Below are 23,266 nucleotides of genomic sequence, written 5' to 3'. Positions count from 1 at the left end.
ATATATATATATATATATTTGATAAGTGGATAAGTCATTTGTCTATTTATTTAAAAATAAAATAAAATTACAAATCTGTTCAATAAAAAAAATTAAATATACAAAATTCAATTATATGAAAAGCAAATCTGTTAATTTTAAAATGCCAATAATGAGGTTAAATATAAAGTTGAGAATTTAGAGGCTTATTAAAAACAAATTGTATTTGTAGAAAAAAAAAAAAAAAAAAAAAACAAATACAAACTCAAATTACNAAACAAATACAAACTCAAATTACCATAAAAAAAATATTTTCATTAAATCCAATATAAAAATATAAGAGTAAATCCAACCCAAATTTTTATATGAAATTAAAATTTTAAAATATATATAATATTATAGAAAAAACTTAGGGTAAAAATTGACGAATTAGATTTTTATTTTAATTTTTTTCTCTTTCATTTAAGTCCTAACAACTTTTTTTTTCTTGGAAATTAATTTAATACTTTTCATCGTACAAAATATCATCAAACTTTTTTTTTTCTTTTTTGAAAAGTAATTAAAATAATGACCAATTTTTTTCCTAGTTGAACATTTTGACTAAATGAAGAAGAAATGTACACGCTTTAGAAAAGTTGTAAAACTAATAAATATAAATTCAAATATCAAACACTCACAAATCATCGGGTCTTAACTTTTATAATTATTTTAAAAGTAAAGTATAGTTGTAATCGAAAGAAATCGAAAGAAATTCAACAATTGTGGTTTGAGTTGTATAGTCTAGTTGATTCAATTATCGAGTCATATGAATACCCTTGACCCACGCGATGCTTTCTCCTCAACTTTAATATATATATATATATATATATATATATATATATATATATAATAGAAAATATTATTTGCTAAGTGCACTTCAAAGTACAAGAAAAATTATACAAAGTACATGTTTGACTTTTTTGGGTGTTCTGACTTTTAAGAGGTAAATATTTGACTTTTTTGGATTTGAACCATTAATCTAATCTACCGACTACATTCCGTTGCCGGCCCGTGGAAATTTGACACCATACGGTCTTGAACATGCAACGTCTCCATATTTATTTCTTTTTGAAAGTCATATCTCCCTATTTAATTTCTAAATTTTAAATATATAATTCTCAAACCATGGTTGTGTCCATATTAATTAATATGTCAATGGTTTTTATATATACTAAGATGTGTAAATACACAATTGGTTGGGTAATAAAAAATGGAGAAAAATTTCCCGCATGGAACTTAAGTCNTAAGTTTCACGGGATGAGGATTAAAATAAGAGATAGGACAACCCCGTAGACATCTTTAGAGACAAGAGATCGAACTATTGATCTTTGAGATTGAAACAAGAGACGAAACAACCCCATAGATATCTCTAGAAATGAGAGATCAAACTATTGATCTTTGAGATTGAAATAGAAGACGGGACAACCTCATAGATATCTCTAGAGATAAGAGATCAAACTATTGATCTTTGAGATAGTATTAAAAGGAAAAACACATTTGTCTATGAAAGATGAGCACATTTTATATCACTTTCGCTCATGGTTTAGGCCTTAATAAAATAAATTAGGGGTTAATAAAAAAAAAACATAATAAGTAAATTATATGATACAAGTTTACAAATTCATCCTTATGGAAATTGAGCCCAGTTCAACTGACAAAAAGTATATAAATTTGATAAAAACGTATTAAATATTGAAAGAAATGTGTATGAACTCGAACTACAATTCTTTGGTTGACAATTCCACGTAACAAGTCAAAGATGTATTAATTATAAGGCAATGAAAGTCAAGAACCTGAGTCAAAAGAACAAAGGGTCTTTAAAAAATTAAAAATTGGTAGGTTTGAGCTGGGTGGCTATGCTTTAAATGGAGTGAGTCAAGGCTTTCTAGAGGATTATAAACCTGATGTTCTTCCATTAATTGCTATTTTTTTTAGCCTGAGGAGGCCCAAATTATTGGCCCATTACTTGTCCCTGAATCTAAGGCGATTATTGTCGATGTCTCTAAGCATGTTCAACTACAAGAATCTAATTCGAAGGCAATAAAGCAGTAGATCCTGAAATATTGGCATGGGATTTCAGCAATTTCAATTCCATTTTTCGGTCTTTTTCAAATGAAATTGACCATGCATACGCAAGTTGAAGTAAACATTAGTGCAGGCCTATCAGAAGATAGACTCAACTTTCATAATGTTCACTTGAGCAGAGCATAAAACAGCAATGGCAAGACTAACTTTCCCTTCACCTGTGAGAGAGAAAGTTATCGACCTTCTCCCGGTCTAACTTTCCCTCGACCCGTGAGAGAGAAATTTGCCAACCTTCTCCCGGTCTCATGCAAGTGCTGTATAAAGAATTATTTCTTTGTCTTCTATTTCAAAAAAACAGAAAATGTAGAACACCCGCCCAAGCCCAAATCCTCCGCTCAGATATTGTTCTCTTTGGGCTTTCCTTTTCGGACTTCTCCTCGAGGTTTTTAAAATGCGTATGCTAGGGAGAGGTTTCCACATCCTTATAAAGAATGTTTTGTTCCTCTCTCCAACTATCCAACTAATGTGGGATCTCACAATCTACCCCCTTTCAGAACCAACGTCCTCGTTGATACTCGTTCCCCTCTCCAATCAATGTGGGATCTCATATTAACCTTCTCCAAAATCACCTCTAAACAATGTTTTTAAGTTCTATGCTGTATTTTGAGATCTAATACCTTTCTGCTTTCCAAAGAAGCTTTCAAACTTGTTAATCGGAAACAAAACCAAACAAATGTTGGAATCACTGACATAAAGATTTTAGACTGAAGTCTAAAAATCCTTCAGTTAGTATAAGAATTTCATAGAATTCAATACTTGGAGATAATCCAATGAAAATTAGCTATATAGTTGGCTACGGAAACAATATTCCCACCCATGTCTACACCGGGGTGCCTCAATTCCTTGGGCCAAGCTTAGCAAGCAATTTAGGTTTAGTTGCAGCGCTCATCCCTCCACAGGGACTTTCCAAGTGACACTACAAGTTTTAATGGAAAAAATTTAGGCATAGATGAGATGTCAATCTTTGATAGAATTCTTAGGGCTTCTATATATATAGCTCCTTCATTACCCTTTGGACTTCTTCTCAAAGTTTTAAAACGCGTCCAGGGAGAGGTTTACCCTTATAAGTAATGCTTTATTCCCCTCTCCAACGAATGTGAGATCTCACAATCCACCCTCTTGGGGGCCTAGCGTCCTCGCTAGCACACATTTGGTGTCTGGTTCTGGTTCTGATACCATTTGTAAAAATTCAAGTCCACTGCTAGCAGACATCGTCCTCTTTTGACTTTTCCTTTTAGACTTCTCTTCAGAGTTTGGTATAAGGTCGGTTGGGGAAACCAAAAGCAAAACCATGAGAGCTTATACTCAAAGTGGACAATATCATACAATTGTGGAGTCATAGTTCCTAACATGGTATCAGAGTCATGCCTTTAATTTAGCCATGCTAATCGAATCCTCCAGCGTCAAACAAAGAAGCTGCTAGCCTCAAAGGTGTAGCCAAAGGTGACTGAAGTGTCAAAAAAGGTGTACTTGGTTCGAGGACTCCATAGGCCTTAGGGGAGGCTCTATGGTATACTTTGTTAGAGGAGAGGATGGTTGAGGATTGTTGGGAGGGAGTCCCACATTAGCTGATTAAGGGGATGATCATGGGTTTACAAGTAAGGAATATCTCCATTGGTATGAGCTCTTTTGGGAAAATCAAGAGCTTACGCTCAAAGTGGACGATATCATACTACTAAGTAGGTTCGTGGTTCCTAAAAGTATTTTTACTCCTACAGTAAATGAGAGAAGTATTGTTTCCCTTGGCAGGATTTAGTATTCGTTGAAATTCAGTAACTAAGGCATCTTTAGAAGTGAGACTAACATGAACACATGAACAAAGATTCATAGCATTTGAAGTAATCGCTGTACATACAACACATTACAAACCCAACCAATCCGCAAATTCGATTAAAATACACTCATAAGTTTAAAGACAATCAGCACTATATTGATCTTTCAAAATTTGGGAGTCCTAAGGTTTGAAGAAAAGACCTAACCCTAGCAGCCATGAAGATCAAAAGATATGAAGTAAACCCATGACCCACAGCCGAAAAGCAACAGAACACAATAAAAATTAGATAGAGAGAGGAATTTCAATCACAGGAAAAAACCTGTTGGGGCAATCTCAAAGCCTCAGTTCTGGTGAAGCAGGTATCGTCAATAACCTCGCTCCGGCACCACCGGCAGTTGGGGCTCTGGGAACACTGTAACGCCGAAACCTTCTCGCCGCAATTAAAGATCCGTTGGTCTCTCCTTCTCTGTGAGCTCATTAAACTACGATCCGAACTGGCCGAGTTCGGTTTCCGATCTCCGGATAAACCATTACATGAAACGCAGAAGAAGAAGAAGAGGAAGGAGACTAGAACAATGGAGAGCCGGTTTGGAAGATCGGAGCTCCTTCCCATGGAAACGGAGGAAGAGCTGTGGGAATCTAAACCCCACAGCTACAATAAACTTTCAGTTTTTAGTTTAGCTATTTAATCTTGTTGTCTCATTATAAATAATAAAAATTAAAAATTTATTTTTTTATAGAACTAATTTAATTTTATATTTCTTTTGAAATATAATCCAAAAGGGAATCAGAAATTTTCAAATAAGAATAAATTAGGGATTTATGTACAGAGCATAGAAACGTAAGCGTGAGGGAGACGTAAAACAAACAACGGAGACCCATCCGTCGGTCTCTTCCACAAATTTCTTCAATTTCAGAATTTCATTGTGCTTTCGAATTCTTCAGGGGGTTTATTCATCTGGTGTGATCGATCGCTCTTGGCTATCGGATCGAGGTTCATAATTTTCTTCGATGGAGGAGAATCATCCGTGTTCTCCGACCGATTCCCAAGCCTTTGAAACTTTGGCTTCAAGAGCTTCCGATCATCCCAATTCCTTTCCGGGTTCTCCTCTGGTAAGTCTATGCATATCTTTCGGTTCAATTACGTGGTTGTTCTGTTGTTCTTCAAATATTTTTGTTCTGGTTTTGTTCCTGGTCGATTATCTGATATTAAAGTTCGTTTTCTGGCCAATTCATATGATTATAATATCGTGTAGGGCTATCCAAAACTTGATTCATTTCGAGAGCTTGACATTCCGTCGGGCGCCCAGTTTTCTCCAAGTGAAAAAACTGTTGAATTTAGGGAAAATGATTCTGAGTCACACCATAGCACTGGGGAAATGCAAAACTGTTCTAATAAGAATAGGGCAAATTATTTCTATTATGATTCGCCTATGTTGGAAGATACTGGAGTTTGGATACCAATTTCTGTTCCACCCATGTCTGAAACTGATCATGAAGAGTGGGCTAAGGGTTTTCACTTGAATGGCGGTTGCTTTCCTGAAGGTGAATCAGGGTGGAGCCAATTCTTTGAGGTAGAAAAAGAGTTAACGATGTGGGATGTGATAGTAGAAATGTTGCTTGCAGCACGAGGAAAGGTCGGTTCGATGACTTCCATGAGTAACAATGGGTATAGGTTGTCATGGATATCTAGCCATATGGTGGAGCAGGCTTTGAATGAACTGGCTCATTCGCTCACTGAAGCAAATTTTGGAAATATAAGAGAAATCCTTGAAGCTGAGCCACCCAGATGGTTGTCTGATAGCGCTGCTTCTTCTTGTATGTTATGTGGTGTGAAGTTTCATCCAATCATGTGCTCCAGGCATCACTGCCGCTTTTGTGGTGGGATATTTTGTGGGGATTGCTCTAAAGGGAGGAGCTTGCTGCCTGTAAAATTTCGTGTTGCGGATCCACAGCGAGTATGCGATGTATGTAACGTTCGGCTTGAATCTGTGCAACCATATTTAATGGATAAAGTGAGTAATGCTGCGCAGTTACCGACCCGTGACCTTACGGACCTCAGTACATTGAGGTCATGGGTAAACTTCCCTTGGGGACAGTCGATGGAACATGAGATCTATAAAGCTACAAACACCATTCGAGCTTATAATAAGGTAAATATTGAAGTCTTGAGTGTTGGTTCAATTAGTCGTTGATGCATATGGTTTGAAATGACTCTTCCTCAGAAGTATGATTATCTCATTTTTGTAATTCAAAACTATCCAGAAGATTAGGTTTGATAGTCAAAAATGGATTTTTATTATTTGTTAATGAATGAAATACTCACAAGCAGATATTGTCCTCTTTGGGCTTTTCCTTTCGGGCTTCTCCTCAAGGTTTAGAAAATGCCTCTTCCATGGAGAGGTTTCCACCCCCTTATAAAGAGTGTTTCGTTCTCCTCCCCAACTGGTGTGGGATCTCACAATCCACCCCCTTCGGGGTCTAGCACCCTTGCTGACATTCATTCCTTTCTCCAATCAATGTGGGACCTTCCAATCCACCCTCTTCGGGGCCCAGCGTTCTTGCTGGCACATCGCCTTGTAGCGTCCTTGCTGGCACATCGCCCGGTGTCCAGCTCTGATACCATTTGTAACAGTCCAACCCCTCCGTCAGCAGATATTGTCCTCTTTGGTCTTTCCCTTTCGTGCTTCCTCTCAAGGTTTTTAAAACGCGTCTGATGGGGAGAGATTTCCACATTTTTATAAAGAATGTTTCGTTCTCCCCCAACCAATGTGGGATCTTACCTAAGCTCTCCGTAAATTTCTCTGACAATCTTACGGAGAGTTTGTTGAATAAGGATTCTGATATGAACCAAGAGACATCAATCATACAATATTTTCTTTACATCTTCATTGAAGCATATTGTATGATTGATGTCTCTTGGTTCATATCATTATTGAAGCATATTGTATGATTGATGTCTCTTGGTTCATATCAGATTCTATATTTTTTCAAGTTTTCCTTAAACGTTCGTTATGTTATCCTGCTGTTGCTCAGGTGGGTTGTTTAAAGCCTGAGAAGCTAATTCCAGATGCCATTCTAGGACGAGCAAAAGGTCTAGCAATTATTACTGCTGTCAAAATGGGAGCAGTGGTTACTTACAATGTAGGAACCGGTCTCGTAGTTGCGCGCAGAGAAGATGGCTCGTGGTCTCCTCCGTCTGCAATTTCATCAATTGGTATGGGGTGGGGAGCTCAGGTCTGTGTTTCTACTCTTAACAACTCACGAGTAGTTCAAGTTTTTCTCAGTTTGTGATATCATGGTCTCTTCTCCAATGAACATCTAAACTATAATTTGGGCATTGCCTCTCTTTACACAGATTGGAGGAGAACTGACCGACTTTATAATCGTCTTGAGGACAAGTGAGGCTGTCAATGCATTCAGCGGAAATATGCACCTAGCCGTTGGGGCTGGCGTGAGCGCTGCAGTTGGAGTAATTGGGAGGACGGCCGAAGCCGATATACGAGCTGGTGATGGTGGTTTTGGCTCCTGTTATACATATAGTTCTAGTAAAGGTCTGCTGTTTCAACTTAAACATGTTTTTGAAGCCATTTTTCTGGTATAATATGATTGGAAAGCGATATCTTGGTTTGCATATTGCTGGAATTTATAAGATCTTATTTTTACTTCTGGTTGTGTGTTTGAATAACATTTCTGTATCACTTTCCAGGTGCATTTGTTGGATGTTCACTTAAAGGAAGTATTGTTACCACTCGAACACAAGAAAATGCTCGATTCTATGGTAATCAGTCGATAAGTGCCACCGACATTCTCCTTGGTTCACTCCCAAGACCACCTGCCGCTGCTACTCTATATCGTGCTCTCGCCGATCTTTACCAGAAGATCGAGAATTGATCAAGCTCAGTGTAAATTAATCATCTCAATTCACCTGATGAGAAAAATTCTATAGTTTCATTCAGGTGAGGCATTTGCCTTGTTTGGTACACGAACTGTATAGCTCCTTTTTCACCATCATTCTTTGTTTCTGTCAATATACCGTTACCTATAGTCTCTTATGCACAGTATGTACAGAAAAAGGGGCAAGGTAAAACAAAATTGAAATGTGATCTGATTCTTGGAAGTATTGTATATGCATTGATGTTATGGAGCGATTGCCACCAATATTTTCATTAGTTTCTCCGAAGTATTTCAGTAATGTTATGAAATGTTTCACTGCATTGTAATTGGAGGGGAAGGAATGGAGCAGTAGGTGAGAGCTTTGACATCCAATTAAATTGAATATTATATGGCAATGAAATATCCCTTTCAACAACGAAGGCAGGGAATCCATTAGTGGAATATAATTTTCTTTTTGGAAGGAACGAAAACAACAAATCGATTATCAAGGAAAGAATTAACCGTCAACCGAGGGGCAAATCTTTGCCAACCAATACACACGGACATCAGTTGAATTTTTCCCTTTGAAGAAAGAACCAAATTTAAGAACTCCCGACTTTCTTTCACCTGCGTTTGGACAACATATAATCACTTAGCAAGTCGCCAAAATTGCATTTAAGAGGAGATAAAGTGAGTTTACCTCGTCCTTGAATTCCCAAGTGTAAGTTCGAGATCATCAGAGATGCATTCCTCATGAATTCTCTCTCCTTCCCAAGGCTTCACCAACCCAATCGAACAACTTCCGAAGGCAAACTCCGCTGCAGTCCCATCCGTCATAGGAACATCTGAAGTATGATCGGTGCCCGCAGCAACCGTGGGCGAGCACGTCCCGCTCTGTGTAGGAGTCCAATTACGAGACCCTCCAGCAGACATTGGATTTGACATTGCCTCCTTAAATCCGAATGAAGGACCTCCAGCAGACATTGCCTCCTTAAATCCAAAAGGATTCCTAGCCACAAGGCTGAAGGTTGGTGACGATGGTCCACTTTGAGGAATCCGCATACTATCAAACCATGCTGAATCAGCCAACACCTGACGCCCAGGGCTCGGAGGGGTCGATGCAGGCAAACATGAGAAGCGCTGTGCTGCCCAAGCAGGAGCAACTGCTGGATGATTGTCCCAATCATTTGGTTTTCTGGGTGTTCGAGCAGTTGGGGAGCTCGACGGAGGGGTAACAGGTGCACTTATGGAGCCACCAGTAATATAAAGATGGTGAGGCAGCCTGGAGGAGGCTGGTGATGAAGCTGAGGAGAGGTTCTTCAGCCATGGGATGAGGGAATTGGGATCAGCAGCATTGTCATTGCCTTTAATGGCGTAACGGGAAGGGCTTGGGAAGGAAGAAGACGCAGGACTTGGGTTATAAGATGCACATGGGCTCGGCTGGTAAGATGAACATGGACTTGCAGAAGCTGATCCGCCCATGATATCGCGTTCCACAGGCTTGCATCCCTGCGAAGTGTCAATTAATTATCAGTGAAAGAATGACAATCGACAACAATTGCAGAGAAAGAAGGCATCCTAAGTTTGAGTAGAACGGTAGAAGGAAGAATCGGTAATATACTCCGGGCAAAACAATTTCAACGATTAGAAGATTGATCAATGACTAAGAAAGTTGATTCAAATCATACAAGATCGACCTATGCTGGAGAAGTATCATTGACGAATATGATGATGACCGAATACAAGTGACGCCAAAAGAAAACAAAATACCCCACTACATGTTGTCCCCCAGCGTGTTCCTGTAGCCTCGTGTTATAATGCTAAAAAGGAAACGTTGTTTGCCGAAAAGGACCAAAAGATCTGATTTTTTTTTATTAAAAAACGCATGTAGTCAAGGAAGAATCGTGAATGCTTGGTCTGAAATTATTCATTGAGCTGACTGGGATGTAGATTTTCACACAGCTTGCTGGCCCAGCTCCATTATCAAGCTGTGCTCTCAATTAACTGAAAAAAAAAAAAAAAAAAAAAAAAAAAAAAAAAAAAAAAAAAAAAAAAAAAAAAAAAAAANTGTTTCTGCAGAAGCTTGGCAATGGGTTTGGATAATTAACGAAACCAATGAAAGTATAAGCTCGAATCAAGGAGATAAAATTGGCTTAAAAAAGAACAAACTCATCCCTAAAAAGTAGCTAAACTTTCGGAGACAAGTGGAGGTTAATTTTGATGGTTTCGTAGAAGCAGTTCCTTGTGTTGGAAACATCTCGGTGTTGGCGTCTGAAAAGCTCAGAGAAATCCTCGTCGTCTTCCACCAAGGACTGAACCCGAACGAATCTTATAGTGGGCTCCAATAAAAAAGTAAAGCAGTCAACAGAATTAAGGTTGAGAGCTGACCGTCGGACTCTCTTAACAGGTCCGTGATTCTAAAATTCCCCAAATCGAAACAACTTACTATGCCCAACCCCACTTCCATAATGAAGACAACATTTCCATTGTGACCAAATTTGTCTGTACAAAATTATGCGTGCTTAGGTCTAAAACAGACAATGTCATAAAATCACAGAGAGAGGTACAACGTCCCAGCAACGGCAGATCATATTAGCATCATTTTCGCAAATTCCGATCCATACTCAAAGCAATTACAGAAACAAGAACATAACATCAATCAATCAATCCAACCAACCTAATTTCAACTAGCAATTGAAAAGAGGAGAGAAACAGTGCAAGAAATAAAGTCACATTCGGAATAAAAGAGAGCGATCGCGAGAAAGTGGGGAGAGTGAGTAAGATACCTTCCGATAGGTAGTGCCGTCTTCCTCTACAGTCCACCCAGCTTCAACACAGAGGGCTTTGAGGACCTCATTATTATCGCAGTGCTTAGGAAGCTTATAGTTTCCGTACATTCGCAGGCCAAGAAAGATCTTAGCGGCGATGGCACGTCGGCGCCTCTCACGGCGCTTGTTGTTCTCCCTCTCCTTCCAAGTGGGCATTCTCGTCCCCGATGTCATACTAAACAAGCTCTGAATCGGAGATTTCGTATTCAGAGCGGAAATTGTGAAGATCGGTGGCCGGAGAAGAAGAAGAAGAACAACAACAACAACAAAATCACTGTAAAACGGTGCGAAGTGGATGAAAGTTTCTCTCTCGAGAAAATTTGTGAGAAAATGTGTTGTTATTATAAGAGCCAGTCAGCCGGTGATTTGGGGGATTTTTCTTTTTCCTTTTTTTCTTTTTTTTTTAAATATATAATTATGAATAAAACAAATAAAATAAAAATAGAGAGAGACGTTGGGTGTATGCGTATTTTAGTACCGCGAAATTACGAATGTGTCCTTTTGTTCTTTTGTTTCCTCCCATCCCATAATCACGGAGTAGACACGTGTTTACGATTTTTTATTTATTTATGGAATTAGTCTCATGCCCTCCGGGCAGCCACTCCACGTGAGAATCACGCCCTAACCAACGTCTTTTTCTCGACGAATCACAAATGAGCCTGAAGGATCACAGTCCAGCCACGTGTCCCGGTCTCCCAGAGCTTACTGTGGTCCCGGGTGTAGGCACCATTTCCTTGCTGGCTACACTCCTAATTGAAATTTGGCTTATTTAAGATTTTACCCTCAAGCCCACGTGGCATCCATCCAGTCATTGATGTCGTTGGAAGAACTGATAATGACACCCGTGGTTTACATCACCGCCTAATAGAAATCCAGAGCGTGGGAGAGACCCCACATGGTGTAGCTTATTTTCCTCGATTTGAAAAGTGTTCGTGTCTTTTCATCCTCCTGGTTTTGTAGGGAAGATACTTCACCACTTTCTAATGTCTTGAATAGACGTTTTTTCGTGTAGATATTTTTGTTTTGATACATAAATGATGATGAGATCCATATGTTGTAAAGGTCGAGATAATGTAACCACTTAGATTCAAAATGAAAATATCTTCCGAGGATATAATTCCCATATGTAAAATCCAATTACAAAAATTCTGTGAGTAATAAACAATCATAAATAACATGGAAATCGATCAAGTTTCAGCTAGAGATGTCCAAAGGGCGGGATGGGGAGGTCATCTCGTGAAATTTTCCATTTTATTTTTGTGGGGAACCAGTTTCTAGTAGGTAATTTTTACCCGTTTATTATTCTTTTAAAAAAATACAATTATTAACTTTTTATTTTTTCACAATAATTTTTATTAACAAAATTGTTTAATTTCTAAAAATTTAAATTTTAATGTTATACCATCTTTATTTTAAATATTATAATTAGTTCACAAATTACTGATTAATATTTTTAATATATAAATATATATATTTAATATGTGTTAAACACCGGTAAAGATAAGGAATATAATCCGTAGCTTCATTTATAGAAAAATAAAATATTTCTCACTCCCTCCCCAAACCCAATTTAAATGGTCTCCTCCCCATTAGAGGTGGGTATACGCAAGGTCCCAACCCTACCGATAAAAAGAACATTTCTAGTTTTAGCCTCAAAAGTTTATCACAAAATGCGACTCTGTTGCATCTGCATTTCATCTTGTGTTATGGACCAAAATTATTTTCTATTTGGTCTTGATTTAACGCACTAAATAATTCAGTCTAGCTTACAGGTACGAATATGATCTAACGCTCTTATTTTATAGTAACTACCGTTCTTAAGGTATTGGATTGATTAGACGTGTGATTTTCATAAAAAATTGTCCAATTTTGTTTATAAGAAATCATTTACCCACTATGAACACAAAAATGTAATTCACAAAATTAACGTCGTGAAAAAATAACCAAAAAAGATTAACCGAGGCAAATTCTCACTCTCAAATATTGCTAAATGGTACATATAAATTTAATAATTCAATATATGACCAAATACACTTTCAATTTATAGGATTGGGCTGAGGCCCATTTATGGGTCAGGTTTCAATTTGTAGCTCGAGTTTGAGGGTCTTTTGGTAATCTTATACCATAACTTATAGTTGATGTAGAACTTTTGGTGTGGTTTTTTTTTTGTTTTTTCAAGAGAGAATAAATTCTGATTAGTTAAATTTGTTTAATCCTTTCTTNGCTAGCTTATTGACTCTAGATGGATATGAGAGTGAAATATTGTTTATTTTATTTTACATTTATTTATATTTTGTGATTAAGTTTAGACATTATTTTGATACGATTTTAAATGCTTTGTAAGTTGAATTTTATGTAATTTATTGAAGGGGAAGATATTAATTACAATAATTATTTAAATTTAGAGTTAAAAAGCGATGGAATTGAAAGGGTAAGAGAACTGAATATTTCCTTTAAAAAAATTGTTTTTTAAACATAACAAGAGAATGGTTTAATTTAATTCCGCAGTTAACGGTAGTGGTGGTGAACAGCCCACACGTGCGCCGCGGACGTGTAGACGATATTAAATTATAATGAAAATTGAGGAATGGAGTCCGGCTATTGATGAGACGCCGAGTGCGGGGGGACATTTTTAGTTGTCATGCACTTTATTTCTTCTATTTCTCTCTCTCTCTCTCTCTCTCTGTTTTTTATTTTCTTTAAAAAAAAAACAATTATAAAAAATAATTAAGGATACAGATATTATTTCCTTAAATCTATGGATATTTTGAAATGTAATAATAATTGTTCACTAATAATAAGATTATTTTAAAATATGATTTTCATCTAAATTAATCCGTTTAAAATTCAAGATAATTCAACATGATTTTAGTCCCAAAATGATTATAAATCTTAATAACAAAATCTATTGCTTAATTTGGAATTCAAATATAAAAACCCATAAATAATTTAGTGAGCACATATGAAAATGAAGCGGTGTCGTTTTGGGTCAGTGGTTTGTCCTTTTCTTTTACATAATCATATATTTAGCATTTTTTATATGCCTACACTTATATAGCATAATGTGGCAGCCAAAAATATATTCTCAACTATAGGGGCCGTATTCATATGTAAAATAATGCACCATATATAAAATAGCATATGCTCAGCCATCAAATCATATTGTTTCGTTTTTTTTGTATCTAGATCACACACATACAAGAAAGGATACATAACTTCATCGCATAACTACTTTGACTCGAATAGTTGTAACGAGCTAAAAGACTTGATTGTGTTCAAACATGTTTTTATGTTGGATCGTGATGTTTTATATTTATGGTCTAGATTACACCTATACACGAAATGATACACCACTTCAATTTGAATAACTTCAATTATGTTTTTAAAGGAGAAATGACGGAACTTTTTAATTTATCTTTGTAATAGAACTTCGATAGAATGTTGAGTGGAAATTAAGACTTGAAATCGTGTGAAGAAGAATTGAAACCATTTAGTTCGAGTCTCAGTTTTTATGGTAAGTCGTTGTCACATCGTTTTGACGAAAATATATAATGAAATTATTCTAATTCTTTTTTTAAAAAATGTATATGGTTTTTTTTTTTTTTTCAAACTACAAGATATAAATTGATATATATATATATATTGGTAAACTATTTGATGAATAAAAATTTGTAATATTAAATTTAATTCAATTGGGTAGAAGATAAAAAAAAAAAACAATTTGAAATTTAACAAATAAACATTTACCACACAAGGATCGAATATATATTTTGCCCAAAATAAATTGAGAGAGAATTAATTTGTTTTTCCAAAAAAGGAAAATAAGAGGGAGTAGTTCGTAATTTTGAGATATGGCGAATGATTATCTTCCACGTGCGCCTCCTTCAATTTGGCACATTTTAATAATTGGATGCTTTAATAGTTGCCTTATCCTTCAAGTTCCAGCGCTTTATCTTTTTCCGCCATTTTAGTGACTGATAATTTTCTTCAAGCCCGTGTTAGGCAGTGCATCAATCAAAGATTTCGGTGTTTCCATGTAGGTTTCTCCCAATCAAAGCGAAGGAAAAGAGGTACAGGTGCCCTCAGAGTTTGGATTTTTAATCGTTCGTCTCTTTTCCCCCCTCCTCTTTTTGTTTGTTGAATCTAAGGGCATTTTTTAATCGTCTTTCGTTTCCACTTTTTTGTTATTTCAATTGAATTCATTGGATTTCATTAAGTATTTTATTACTTCAGTTCAAACCGTTAAATTCCGTTCCGCAACTCTCTGTTCTTTTGTCTTCTTTAGGCTATGTTGAGCAAGTTCTACTCGAGTTGACTGGAGAAGGGTCAATGCAAAATTCGTAATTTCTTTCAAAATCCCATATGGAAATCGATAATTCTGAATTGGGTTTGCCTGGAAATCAAGCTTCGATGGAAATTTCTGGGATTCACCAGTGTTTTTGTGATTTAAATGAAGACCCAACTGGGGGTTTTTGCTTTTGAGGTTTGAAGTTCTTTGGTGGATTATCGTTGTTGTTCTTGAAGTTTGATGTGGTGAATCTGTTGAGAGTTGTATTGATATTTTTGTAAGGATTTTGATACGCGATCTTCTGTTTGCAATTTGGTGGATTGGGAGTTGTTAATGTACAGCTTTTGGTTTCTTAATTTGGGGGTTCTTATTTTGGGGATTGGAGAGGTTAGGATATAGAATGGATGAAGCTCAGGGAAGCGGCTTGACTTCGTTGCCTCCATTTTTAGTCAAAACATATGATATGGTCGATGATCCTTCAACCAATTCGATTGTTTCATGGAGTTCAAGTGATAAAAGCTTTGTTGTTTGGAAACCACTGGAGTTCTCATCAGTTTTGTTGCCTAAATTCTTTAAGCATAGCAACTTCTCGAGCTTCATCAGGCAGCTCAATACTTATGTAAGATGATAAGTTTTTCATTTACTTGCTTATTGTTGTGATTGTGTCCTTGTTTTTGTTTTCTGAACATTTTGTTCATTACTTTAGGGGTTCAAGAAGGTGGATCCTGATCAATGGGAATTTGCCAATGATGATTTTGTTAGAGGTGAGCAACACCTGATGAAGAACATCCACAGGAGAAAACCAGTTCATAGTCATTCTTTACAGAACCCCCATGGACAAGGAGTATCTCCTCCGCTAACTGAAGTCGAGAGAAAGAGCTTCGAGGATAACATCGAGACGCTGAAACGGGATAAAGAGCAGCTTGTTCTTGAGTTGCGGAAACACAAACAAGAGTATCAAGGAGTTGTGTTGCAAATGCAGAATTTGAAAGATCGCTTTCAATGTGTTCAACAAGGCATGCAATTATTTATCAGTCTGATCGCTCGTTTTTTGCATAAACCAGGACTTCGCTTGGATCTTCTGCCACAATTGGAAACTTCTGATAGAAAGAGGAGATTGCCTAGAGTTTCTTACAACAATAGTGAAGATAACCTTGAGGATAATCAGATGGGGACAACTCAAACCATTAGTAGAGAAAATATGGATTGTAGTTTTGATCCAATTTTGAAAGAAGAACAGTTTGAACTTCTTGAGACATCCATAGCCTTTTGGGAAGGCATTATCCATAGTTATGGTCAAACAATTAGTCCACTTGATTCCAGCTCAAACCTGGAGTTGGGTGGATCTGTAAGTCATGCCAGTAGCCCTGCTGTAACTTGCAGGCAAGTTAGTGAGGAGCTTCGGTGTAAATCACCAGGAATTGACATGAATTTGGAGCCCATGGCAACCGTTGCTCCTGAATCTGTAGCCTCGAAAGATCAGGCAGCTGGAGTCAAAGCTCCAGTACCAACTGGTGTCAATGATGTTTTCTGGCAGCAATTCTTGACGGAGAATCCTGGTTCATCTGACCCACAAGAAGTTCAATCAGCCAGAAAAGATTCTGATGTCATAATCGAAGAAAACAGACCGAGCGATCAAGGAAATTTTTGGTGGAACACGAGGAGTGTAAATAATGTTGTAGAACAGATAGGGAACCTCGCTCCAGCAGAGAAATTTTCATAGTAGGTTGATTGTTTTTCTGAACTACTGATTTTCCTTAGCTCACATGTACATAATTTATTATAAAATGGAACATTTGGGCTCTCATCTATGTCTTTCTTCACATGTTTTCATTGGTTTTGATTCCCTCATAATGCTTGACTTGTTTAGAGAATTAGTGGCTGTACCTGTGAATGAATAATAATTTTGACTACTTTGGTTGTGTAATAGGGAATAGGCATTAGTGTTGGATCATTGTATAGTATGCAAGTGATTATTATTAGGAATTTGAGTCCCGCGGAACTATATTTATATGTTAGTTTACATCGGCTAATTAAGGCATTGATCATGGGTTTATAAGTGAGGAACATTATCTCCATTGGTACGAGGCCTTTGGGGAAACCAAAAGCAATTGTGGAGAGTTGAGGTTCCTAACATTGCATCTTGGATTAGTTTGTTTCAATCTTCTGACTTTCATGCATTTGTTTTCTGTTTCCTATTGTCTTTGAATATTGATGGTTTATCTTTTGTTATGGAGATATCAGTGAAGTATCATGAAACCCTTTAACATGAGAAGAAAGAGTTTGTATTCTTGTTTAATATTTCATTAATTTAGTTTTGTTGTTAATAGTGTTTAGATTGTAGTAGTATCTCCTTCCTTCTGAGTAGGGTTCATTTACGCGCAAGCGCCCAACTTTCGAGAAGGTTCTATTTGTTCGAGGATTTGAATGATGATTTGTTGAGGACTTCCAACAGGCTGCAAAACGGGGGAAGGAGATTGCTTTGGCCCTTGAGGATTTACACAGGCTTTCGTGCGTGCTTGTTTGATGTAAAGTATCTCTTATCTGAACATAGTGATATTACATCTGAATAAAAGGTACCCATTTTGCAACGTGAAGTGTTCAAGTATCTCATATCTGATGTTCATCTTGTATCATCTGGAGGGGCATACGTTCATGATTTTTAGTATCACTTCCTGATTCATTTGTCTATTGTAGGTAACTGCACGTTGAGAGGGCGATTTTGAACTACAATAAGTTAATGAAGGTGAAGGATAGCCGTACTGCAGCTTCCACTCTGTGAAATTGGCTTGGAATCTGCTAAAAGAAACATCCAGATTTCACCTGATTACTTCTTGTATTTGGATACTGGGGTACACGACCAAATTGAATCCAAACACTCTGCCACCTTGCCATGGTTACTATGGTGATTACTATCAGAAAGAACACAGTTTAGGACCTTGATTATATCCTCTAGAGTTGTGACTTTCCTCGGGCTGTTTGGTGTTGGTTTCTTTAAGATGTTTGGCTAATAGCTTTGCGAGCTCTCAAAGTTGCATGAAGTAGATTGAGGAGCTTCTCCACCATCAACCTTTGTGTGAGAAAAGACTGTTTCTGTGAGATCCCACTTAGGTCGGAGAGGGGAACGAAACATTCCTTATAAAGGTGTGAAAACTTCTCTTTAGTAGAAGCGTTTTAAAACCTTGAGGAGAAGCCCTCTAAGGAAAAGTCCAAAAAAGATAATATCTACCGGCGGAGGTCATCAGTGTGCAGGCCTTTTTGTAACTATTCACTATCTCATATTACTTGATTGGAGCTCCTTCTTGTAGTTGGCTCCCTGTGGGCTTCTCTTTTTTGTATGCTTGTGAATTTTTTCGTTTTTTTCTTGATGAATTTTCTATTTTTTTCAAAAAAAAAAGTAAAAATCAGACAGAACACAATTGGTAGGGACCCAAGCCATTAGGACCCCTGATGCTGGGAAGCTGTTGAAGTTCAATCTACTTTCACCAGGTTTGAATTCTCTGATTGGCATTATTAGAATGATAGCTTAATTAAATCTTAGAACAAACATTATTCCTTCAAATTTCAGAAGCTGGAGAAGTTGGGACAGCTGAAGTTGTACTGTAAGTCTTAAATGTGGTAAGGCTGTGTTGAATGGCTTAGTGGGTGCAAAGTTTCTTTTAGAGTAAGGAAAACTACAGTGGGTTGCATTTGAGTTGAAAGCAATGTGCGACCCATCATAATAAAGAGTCCACCATGTTGATTTCTGCTATCATACAGGTGTCTTGATCTGATCTCCAATGGTTGCTGGGGAAAATGGCCGACTCTGCTTCCACTTTGAGTGCCTTTTCCTTCATCTCATTGCATTTGTAAGTACACGGGCGGTGGAAAGCCCCGATGCCCCACCATTCTTGATCATTTCTTTAACCACTTGCTATTTATGTAAACACAAGACTGCTCTGAGTGGGACTCCCCCGACCCAATGCTCGTTACTTTGCCACCTAATTATGCTTTTTTGTTAAATAACTCTCCGAACGAGAATCTGAGATATCCTAAAGACCTCCTGATAAACAGTGTAACATGGTTCTATGACATAGACTACGTCGCAAGAAACACATGAAGCCGTGGGGGTAGGTACTCAGAAAGAACCCATGAAGCCTTAGACATATGTACGCAAATTGTATCGTAGAGAACACATGAAGTCATTCTCGAAACACCCATAGGCCTCTCCCAAAAACATTATTGAGATCATGATATGTGTTGATGGATTTTCAAAGTGATGTCGAAATGAGTCTTTGTCAATTCAACAGGGTAATGATGACTGATTTAATAGGAAACATATCTTCACAAAGGGCTTTTGGACAAATTGATGGCATTGGAAGATACCCATATTGAACCAATTTGAAGGCATTGGAAATGGAAAGAGCTCATCCTAGTTCCAGGATCGAAGTGATGAATGTTGTAACAGAGCCTCTATTTTTGCCAATAAATATTTTCTATTACAGCAAGGATACAAGTATGTAAAACGAAGAGTAGATTACATCATTACTAGTAACCATTGTTTCATAAAATATGGACATGGTTGTGGCTATAATCCTTCCGTTCTAATATTTCAATCAAAGAATCGGTTAACGTTTGAACAAAATTGGGGAACAGTGAACAGCGTGACTACACGACCGGTACCGAGATGGATATCGGCACAGATACCTCGCTAGCAAAGCTGGAGTCCCTGTTAGAAGCCGAGTTACTTGGATAGGCATAACCAACCCCATGCATTACGACATGCTCACATCTTTGGAACACTCGAGCTAGCGAAGCAGCCTTTCTTCTTGCTCGCTTGGTACCAGTAAATAGGAGCATTTGGAGCAACCCAGCCAAAGCGGGAGCCTTGAACACTTGCTCGGTCGTGGCAGCGCCTCCACTCCGGCATAACTCGAGCAAAGCTGCTACTGCATTCTCTTTTCCTCTTGGCGTACCACATCGCATCATTGCTATTAATCCTGCCACAGCTCTCTCCTCTTTAGCGACTGCTTCGGCTCCAACGGGCTGTCTAACAATCAAGGCCAATGCACCAGCTGCTTCCTCAGCAACACCTTCATTCCCCAATGCTCCTACAAGCGCTGTTACTGCTCCAGCCTCTATCATCCGAACGCAGTTATCGGTATGCGTCGAGAGATTAAACAAAGCTGTTACAGCGTCCTTCTTTCCTCTTGGGGTACCATCTCTCAACAACCCTGCCAAGGCTTCAACTGCACCACTCTCCTCTGCTATTCTCTTCTTGTAGTCATGAACTGCAGAGAGGCTGAACAACGTAGCTGCGGCGTTTTCCCGTGCTTCTGTACTATGTCCAGATCTCAACACTTTGGTTATCGATCCTAAACACCCTACCTCACTCATAATCAAACTCTTGTTCTTGTCATATATTGAGAGATTAAGCATAGCAGTCACTGAATTCTCCTGTGCAACTGTGTTTGGGGAAGCCAGCAACTTTTGAAGATGGGGGATCGCACCGGCTTCTGCAATGAACGCACGATTCTCTTTCCCTGTTTTGGCCAACAAACGAATCTCACGAGCAGCAATCGACTTTGCATCTTGCGATCCGATTGATAACTGTTGAATAAGGATTATAGCTGTTGCTCTGTTGGCTTCGAGCGCAGCACGTGTGGGAGAAGCCATTGCATAACTTTCAGCAGATGCATCCATTCCTTCTGGTGGATCATAAGGAACTCCATGGGCAATGCACCATTGGATGATCAAATTCCTTAACGCGCGGTTGGGAGCGAGGCGGGTATGGACAAGCAATTGCCCCGTCTTTGGGCAAGTGCTGTGCCCTTCTTCCATCCATCTAGTAATCGAACTGCGGTCATATGTCTGACCTGTAGAAATGATCACCGGATCGTTCATCAAATCCAGTGATATCGGGCAGCAGAAGTCCCTCGGAATCGTTAAAAGCGTCTCAGCAATCTCCTGGCTAATCAAGTTCTTCTTCAGCTTCTTCTGGTTTCCTGCACCTGAATCAACTTCATCTTCCTCAAATCCGAAGAGGAGAAATCTACTATATCTAGTAAAAGCAACAAAACCATTTAACACTGCTAAGTTCGGCTCAACGTCGCCCTCATGATTGATAATCTGCTCCTCCAAGAACTCAATTTCAGCTCTACAACACTTAGCATTCCGAATCTTCAACTTATCCACAAAAAACTCCCTCAATTCGCTCGGATTCGGAAGCCTCCCGTTCTCAAATTCGTCAAGAAACGAAAGGAACCGCGCCCTCAACACCTCGTCGAATTCATCAACAAACATCCTAGTCCTTCTCAATTGCTTTTGCAAGAGCTCAACCTGTTCTCTAACATCCACAGCTAATTCAACTTCCTCAAAAGGGAAAACATCAAAAAATGTCAACAACTCCAAATTCAAATCATTGAAATGCCCGGAAATCGAGTGGTTCTGAAGCAACATCCATAACTTACTCGATTCGGAGCAATAATCAAGGAGTATCTTAGACCGATACAACAACAAATAAAGCTCCTTCAAACAGAGCAACGCCGTGTGAGGCAAAGTAGCACCGGAATCCTTCAAACAGTCCAAAAAGACTAAACACACCTCCAGTTTCCTTATCAGAGATCGCGAATTCCTCCGCTGAAAGAAGAAGGATTTCTGTGAAAATCGGGAAACGAGCTCCGTCGCAACTATCGCCAGGGTTCGAACTAAGGCCACATCGGAGAGGTCAACAGGGGCCAAAAATACCTCCAACGACGGCGATCTCCTTCTCCGTAAAGACGAGAAAATCGCAGCGGCAGCCATAAAACCCCCCACCAACCCCCAAATTCTAGGGTTACCGAAATTCAACAAAGCACCGAGAAACTGACGATGCAAAATCGGAAGAAAAAGAACAGAAAACTCGAAAATCTTGGAAGGAAAAGAAAACCACAGATCAAAATCAGAGTTAAACGAGACGAAGAACCGTAATTTGTACAAAGAGTGTTACGCCAATTGGTGGGTCGTGAAGCAAAGCAAGTTGCTGATTAATGGAGAATTGAAAAACACAAGAAGATAGAAACGGAAAAGGATCGCTTTATAAAAAAAAAAAAAAAGAAGAAACAAACAAAGGGAAATGGGGATTCCGCGTTCGATCAAGGGAAGCGAGAACTTGTAAGATCGTCCATGAACTAGCAATGGCGGCCAGTACCGGGGAAAGTGACGTTCCAAAGGTTTGACGATAAATTTATCACACATTCCTGTCATGCTCTCAATTTAAGAATTAAACGCACTATGATTTTTCCACCTTAAAAAAAATTCACAAATTTTTAATTTTGTTTCACATATTCTTATTTTTAAAATTTTTAAAATGAAATATTTATAATTCTATTAAAAATAAATTATCCAACATTTTAACTAATTTTTTTAATCTCATATATTATCAAATTTGAACAAAATTTATTATTTTTTTTCTTAAAATATATAGAAATGTAATCTAATGGTGGAGTATCTTGTATGTAGTGGAATTTGAGGAAGGGTTGACTAGAAAAAAGTCAGTGGGGCCCAGTAGTTATTGTGGTTGAGCTGGCAGTTGAATATTTTTGGTTTTCCTTCAAACATTTTAATCATTTAATTTAAACTTATTAACCCATTTTCAAAAGTATTGTTTTTTTTTTCTATGAAAACAAAAAAACAATGCTTTTTAGGATTACTTCATAGACTGTAATTAATTATTAGTATTCTTTTCAATAATTACTTTCAAAATATTCATTTTTTTTAATTTTAGTTAATAAAACATTATTTCCCAATGTTCTAACATAATTTTTAAATACTAAAATTTTAATAATACAGCATAACTTTTAACATTTAAATTTTTTTTTTATTTGCAAGAGATATTAATATATAAAAAGTGGGACAGAGAATTTTAGTTTAATTTAGCAAAAGAAGAGAAAAATCAAATTAAATGGATATTTGTAACGGAATATTCAAAATGGTGGAATATTAAAAGAGTTTATTTTTTCCATTCCACCAGCCAATTAAAAATCTCCACGTTTCAGATTCTAAATCCGCCACGTAGCCTGGTGGCAAAATTAAGAGGCCGACAAGTTGCGTACCGATTCGATAATTTCCAACCATTAAAAGATCGCCACGTGGTTACAAATGTCAGCGTGTAAGGTCTAAAGTCAAAGACTTTGCTGGCTGACGTCAGATATCGACTTTTCCAATTAATAAGAGAAAACCCGTCGGGACGGGTGCTTTTGACCCGACTCAATTAAATAATGCTGTCGCCGTGGACTTTTTTATTGCTTTCTTTGGTTTAATTAATGACGTGTCATGATTATATTGGACTGTCGTTTACGTAAAGCATCACCGCAGCTGTGCCAGTTTGGTGGATAGCCAACCAGTTGAGTCCATTTTCCAAACCTACCCTCCTTAATT

At 37.8% G+C, this 23,266-nt stretch overlaps 4 protein-coding genes across 7 annotated transcripts; 2 read left to right on the top strand and 2 right to left on the bottom strand.

Moving 5' to 3' along the window:
- The first annotated feature begins 4,680 nt into the window (after nt 1–4,680).
- LOC111782683 lies at nt 4,681–8,040 on the top strand. The gene is made up of 5 exons (XM_023663481.1): nt 4,681–4,990; nt 5,134–6,030; nt 6,914–7,114; nt 7,236–7,431; nt 7,587–8,040. The coding sequence occupies exons 1-5, from the start codon at nt 4,889–4,891 to the stop codon at nt 7,769–7,771; spliced, it is 1,581 nt and encodes a 526-aa protein (XP_023519249.1). The 5' UTR covers nt 4,681–4,888; the 3' UTR covers nt 7,772–8,040.
- Nucleotides 8,041–8,127: 87 nt separating this feature from the next.
- On the bottom strand, nt 8,128–10,946 carry LOC111782687 (BES1/BZR1 homolog protein 4-like). 3 transcript variants are annotated; one of them, XM_023663485.1, is made up of 3 exons: nt 10,540–10,942; nt 8,454–9,262; nt 8,128–8,380 (listed from the first exon to the last, which is right to left on the bottom strand). In XM_023663485.1, exons 1-3 carry the CDS (start codon nt 10,753–10,755, stop codon nt 8,377–8,379), a joined length of 1,029 nt encoding a protein of 342 aa, XP_023519253.1. In that variant the 5' UTR covers nt 10,756–10,942; the 3' UTR covers nt 8,128–8,376. The 3 variants fall into 3 exon arrangements, 2 of the variants coding, with proteins under 2 accessions (XP_023519253.1, XP_023519254.1); XM_023663486.1 differs by lacking the exon at nt 8,128–8,380 and having other exon boundaries at nt 8,450–9,262; nt 10,540–10,946; XR_002813177.1 differs by lacking the exons at nt 8,128–8,380; nt 8,454–9,262 and adding an exon at nt 9,372–9,757 and having other exon boundaries at nt 10,540–10,613.
- Nucleotides 10,947–14,529: 3,583 nt separating this feature from the next.
- LOC111782685 (heat stress transcription factor A-4a-like) lies at nt 14,530–16,692 on the top strand. 2 transcript variants are annotated; one of them, XM_023663482.1, is made up of 3 exons: nt 14,530–14,651; nt 14,867–15,488; nt 15,576–16,692. In XM_023663482.1, exons 2-3 carry the CDS (start codon nt 15,270–15,272, stop codon nt 16,590–16,592), a joined length of 1,236 nt encoding a protein of 411 aa, XP_023519250.1. In that variant the 5' UTR covers nt 14,530–14,651; nt 14,867–15,269; the 3' UTR covers nt 16,593–16,692. The 2 variants fall into 2 exon arrangements, with proteins under 2 accessions (XP_023519250.1, XP_023519251.1); XM_023663483.1 differs by having other exon boundaries at nt 14,530–14,684.
- Nucleotides 16,693–19,298: 2,606 nt separating this feature from the next.
- LOC111782682 (U-box domain-containing protein 17-like) lies at nt 19,299–22,082 on the bottom strand. The gene has a single exon (XM_023663480.1). It carries the CDS (start codon nt 21,650–21,652, stop codon nt 19,517–19,519), a length of 2,136 nt encoding a protein of 711 aa, XP_023519248.1. The 5' UTR covers nt 21,653–22,082; the 3' UTR covers nt 19,299–19,516.
- Nucleotides 22,083–23,266: the final 1,184 nt, after the last annotated feature.

The sequence above is a fragment of the Cucurbita pepo genome, chromosome LG20 (assembly GCF_002806865.2).
Source record: "Cucurbita pepo subsp. pepo cultivar mu-cu-16 chromosome LG20, ASM280686v2, whole genome shotgun sequence".
Lineage (NCBI taxonomy): Eukaryota > Viridiplantae > Streptophyta > Magnoliopsida > Cucurbitales > Cucurbitaceae > Cucurbita > Cucurbita pepo.
This window is presented reverse-complemented; position numbering and strand designations above follow the sequence as displayed.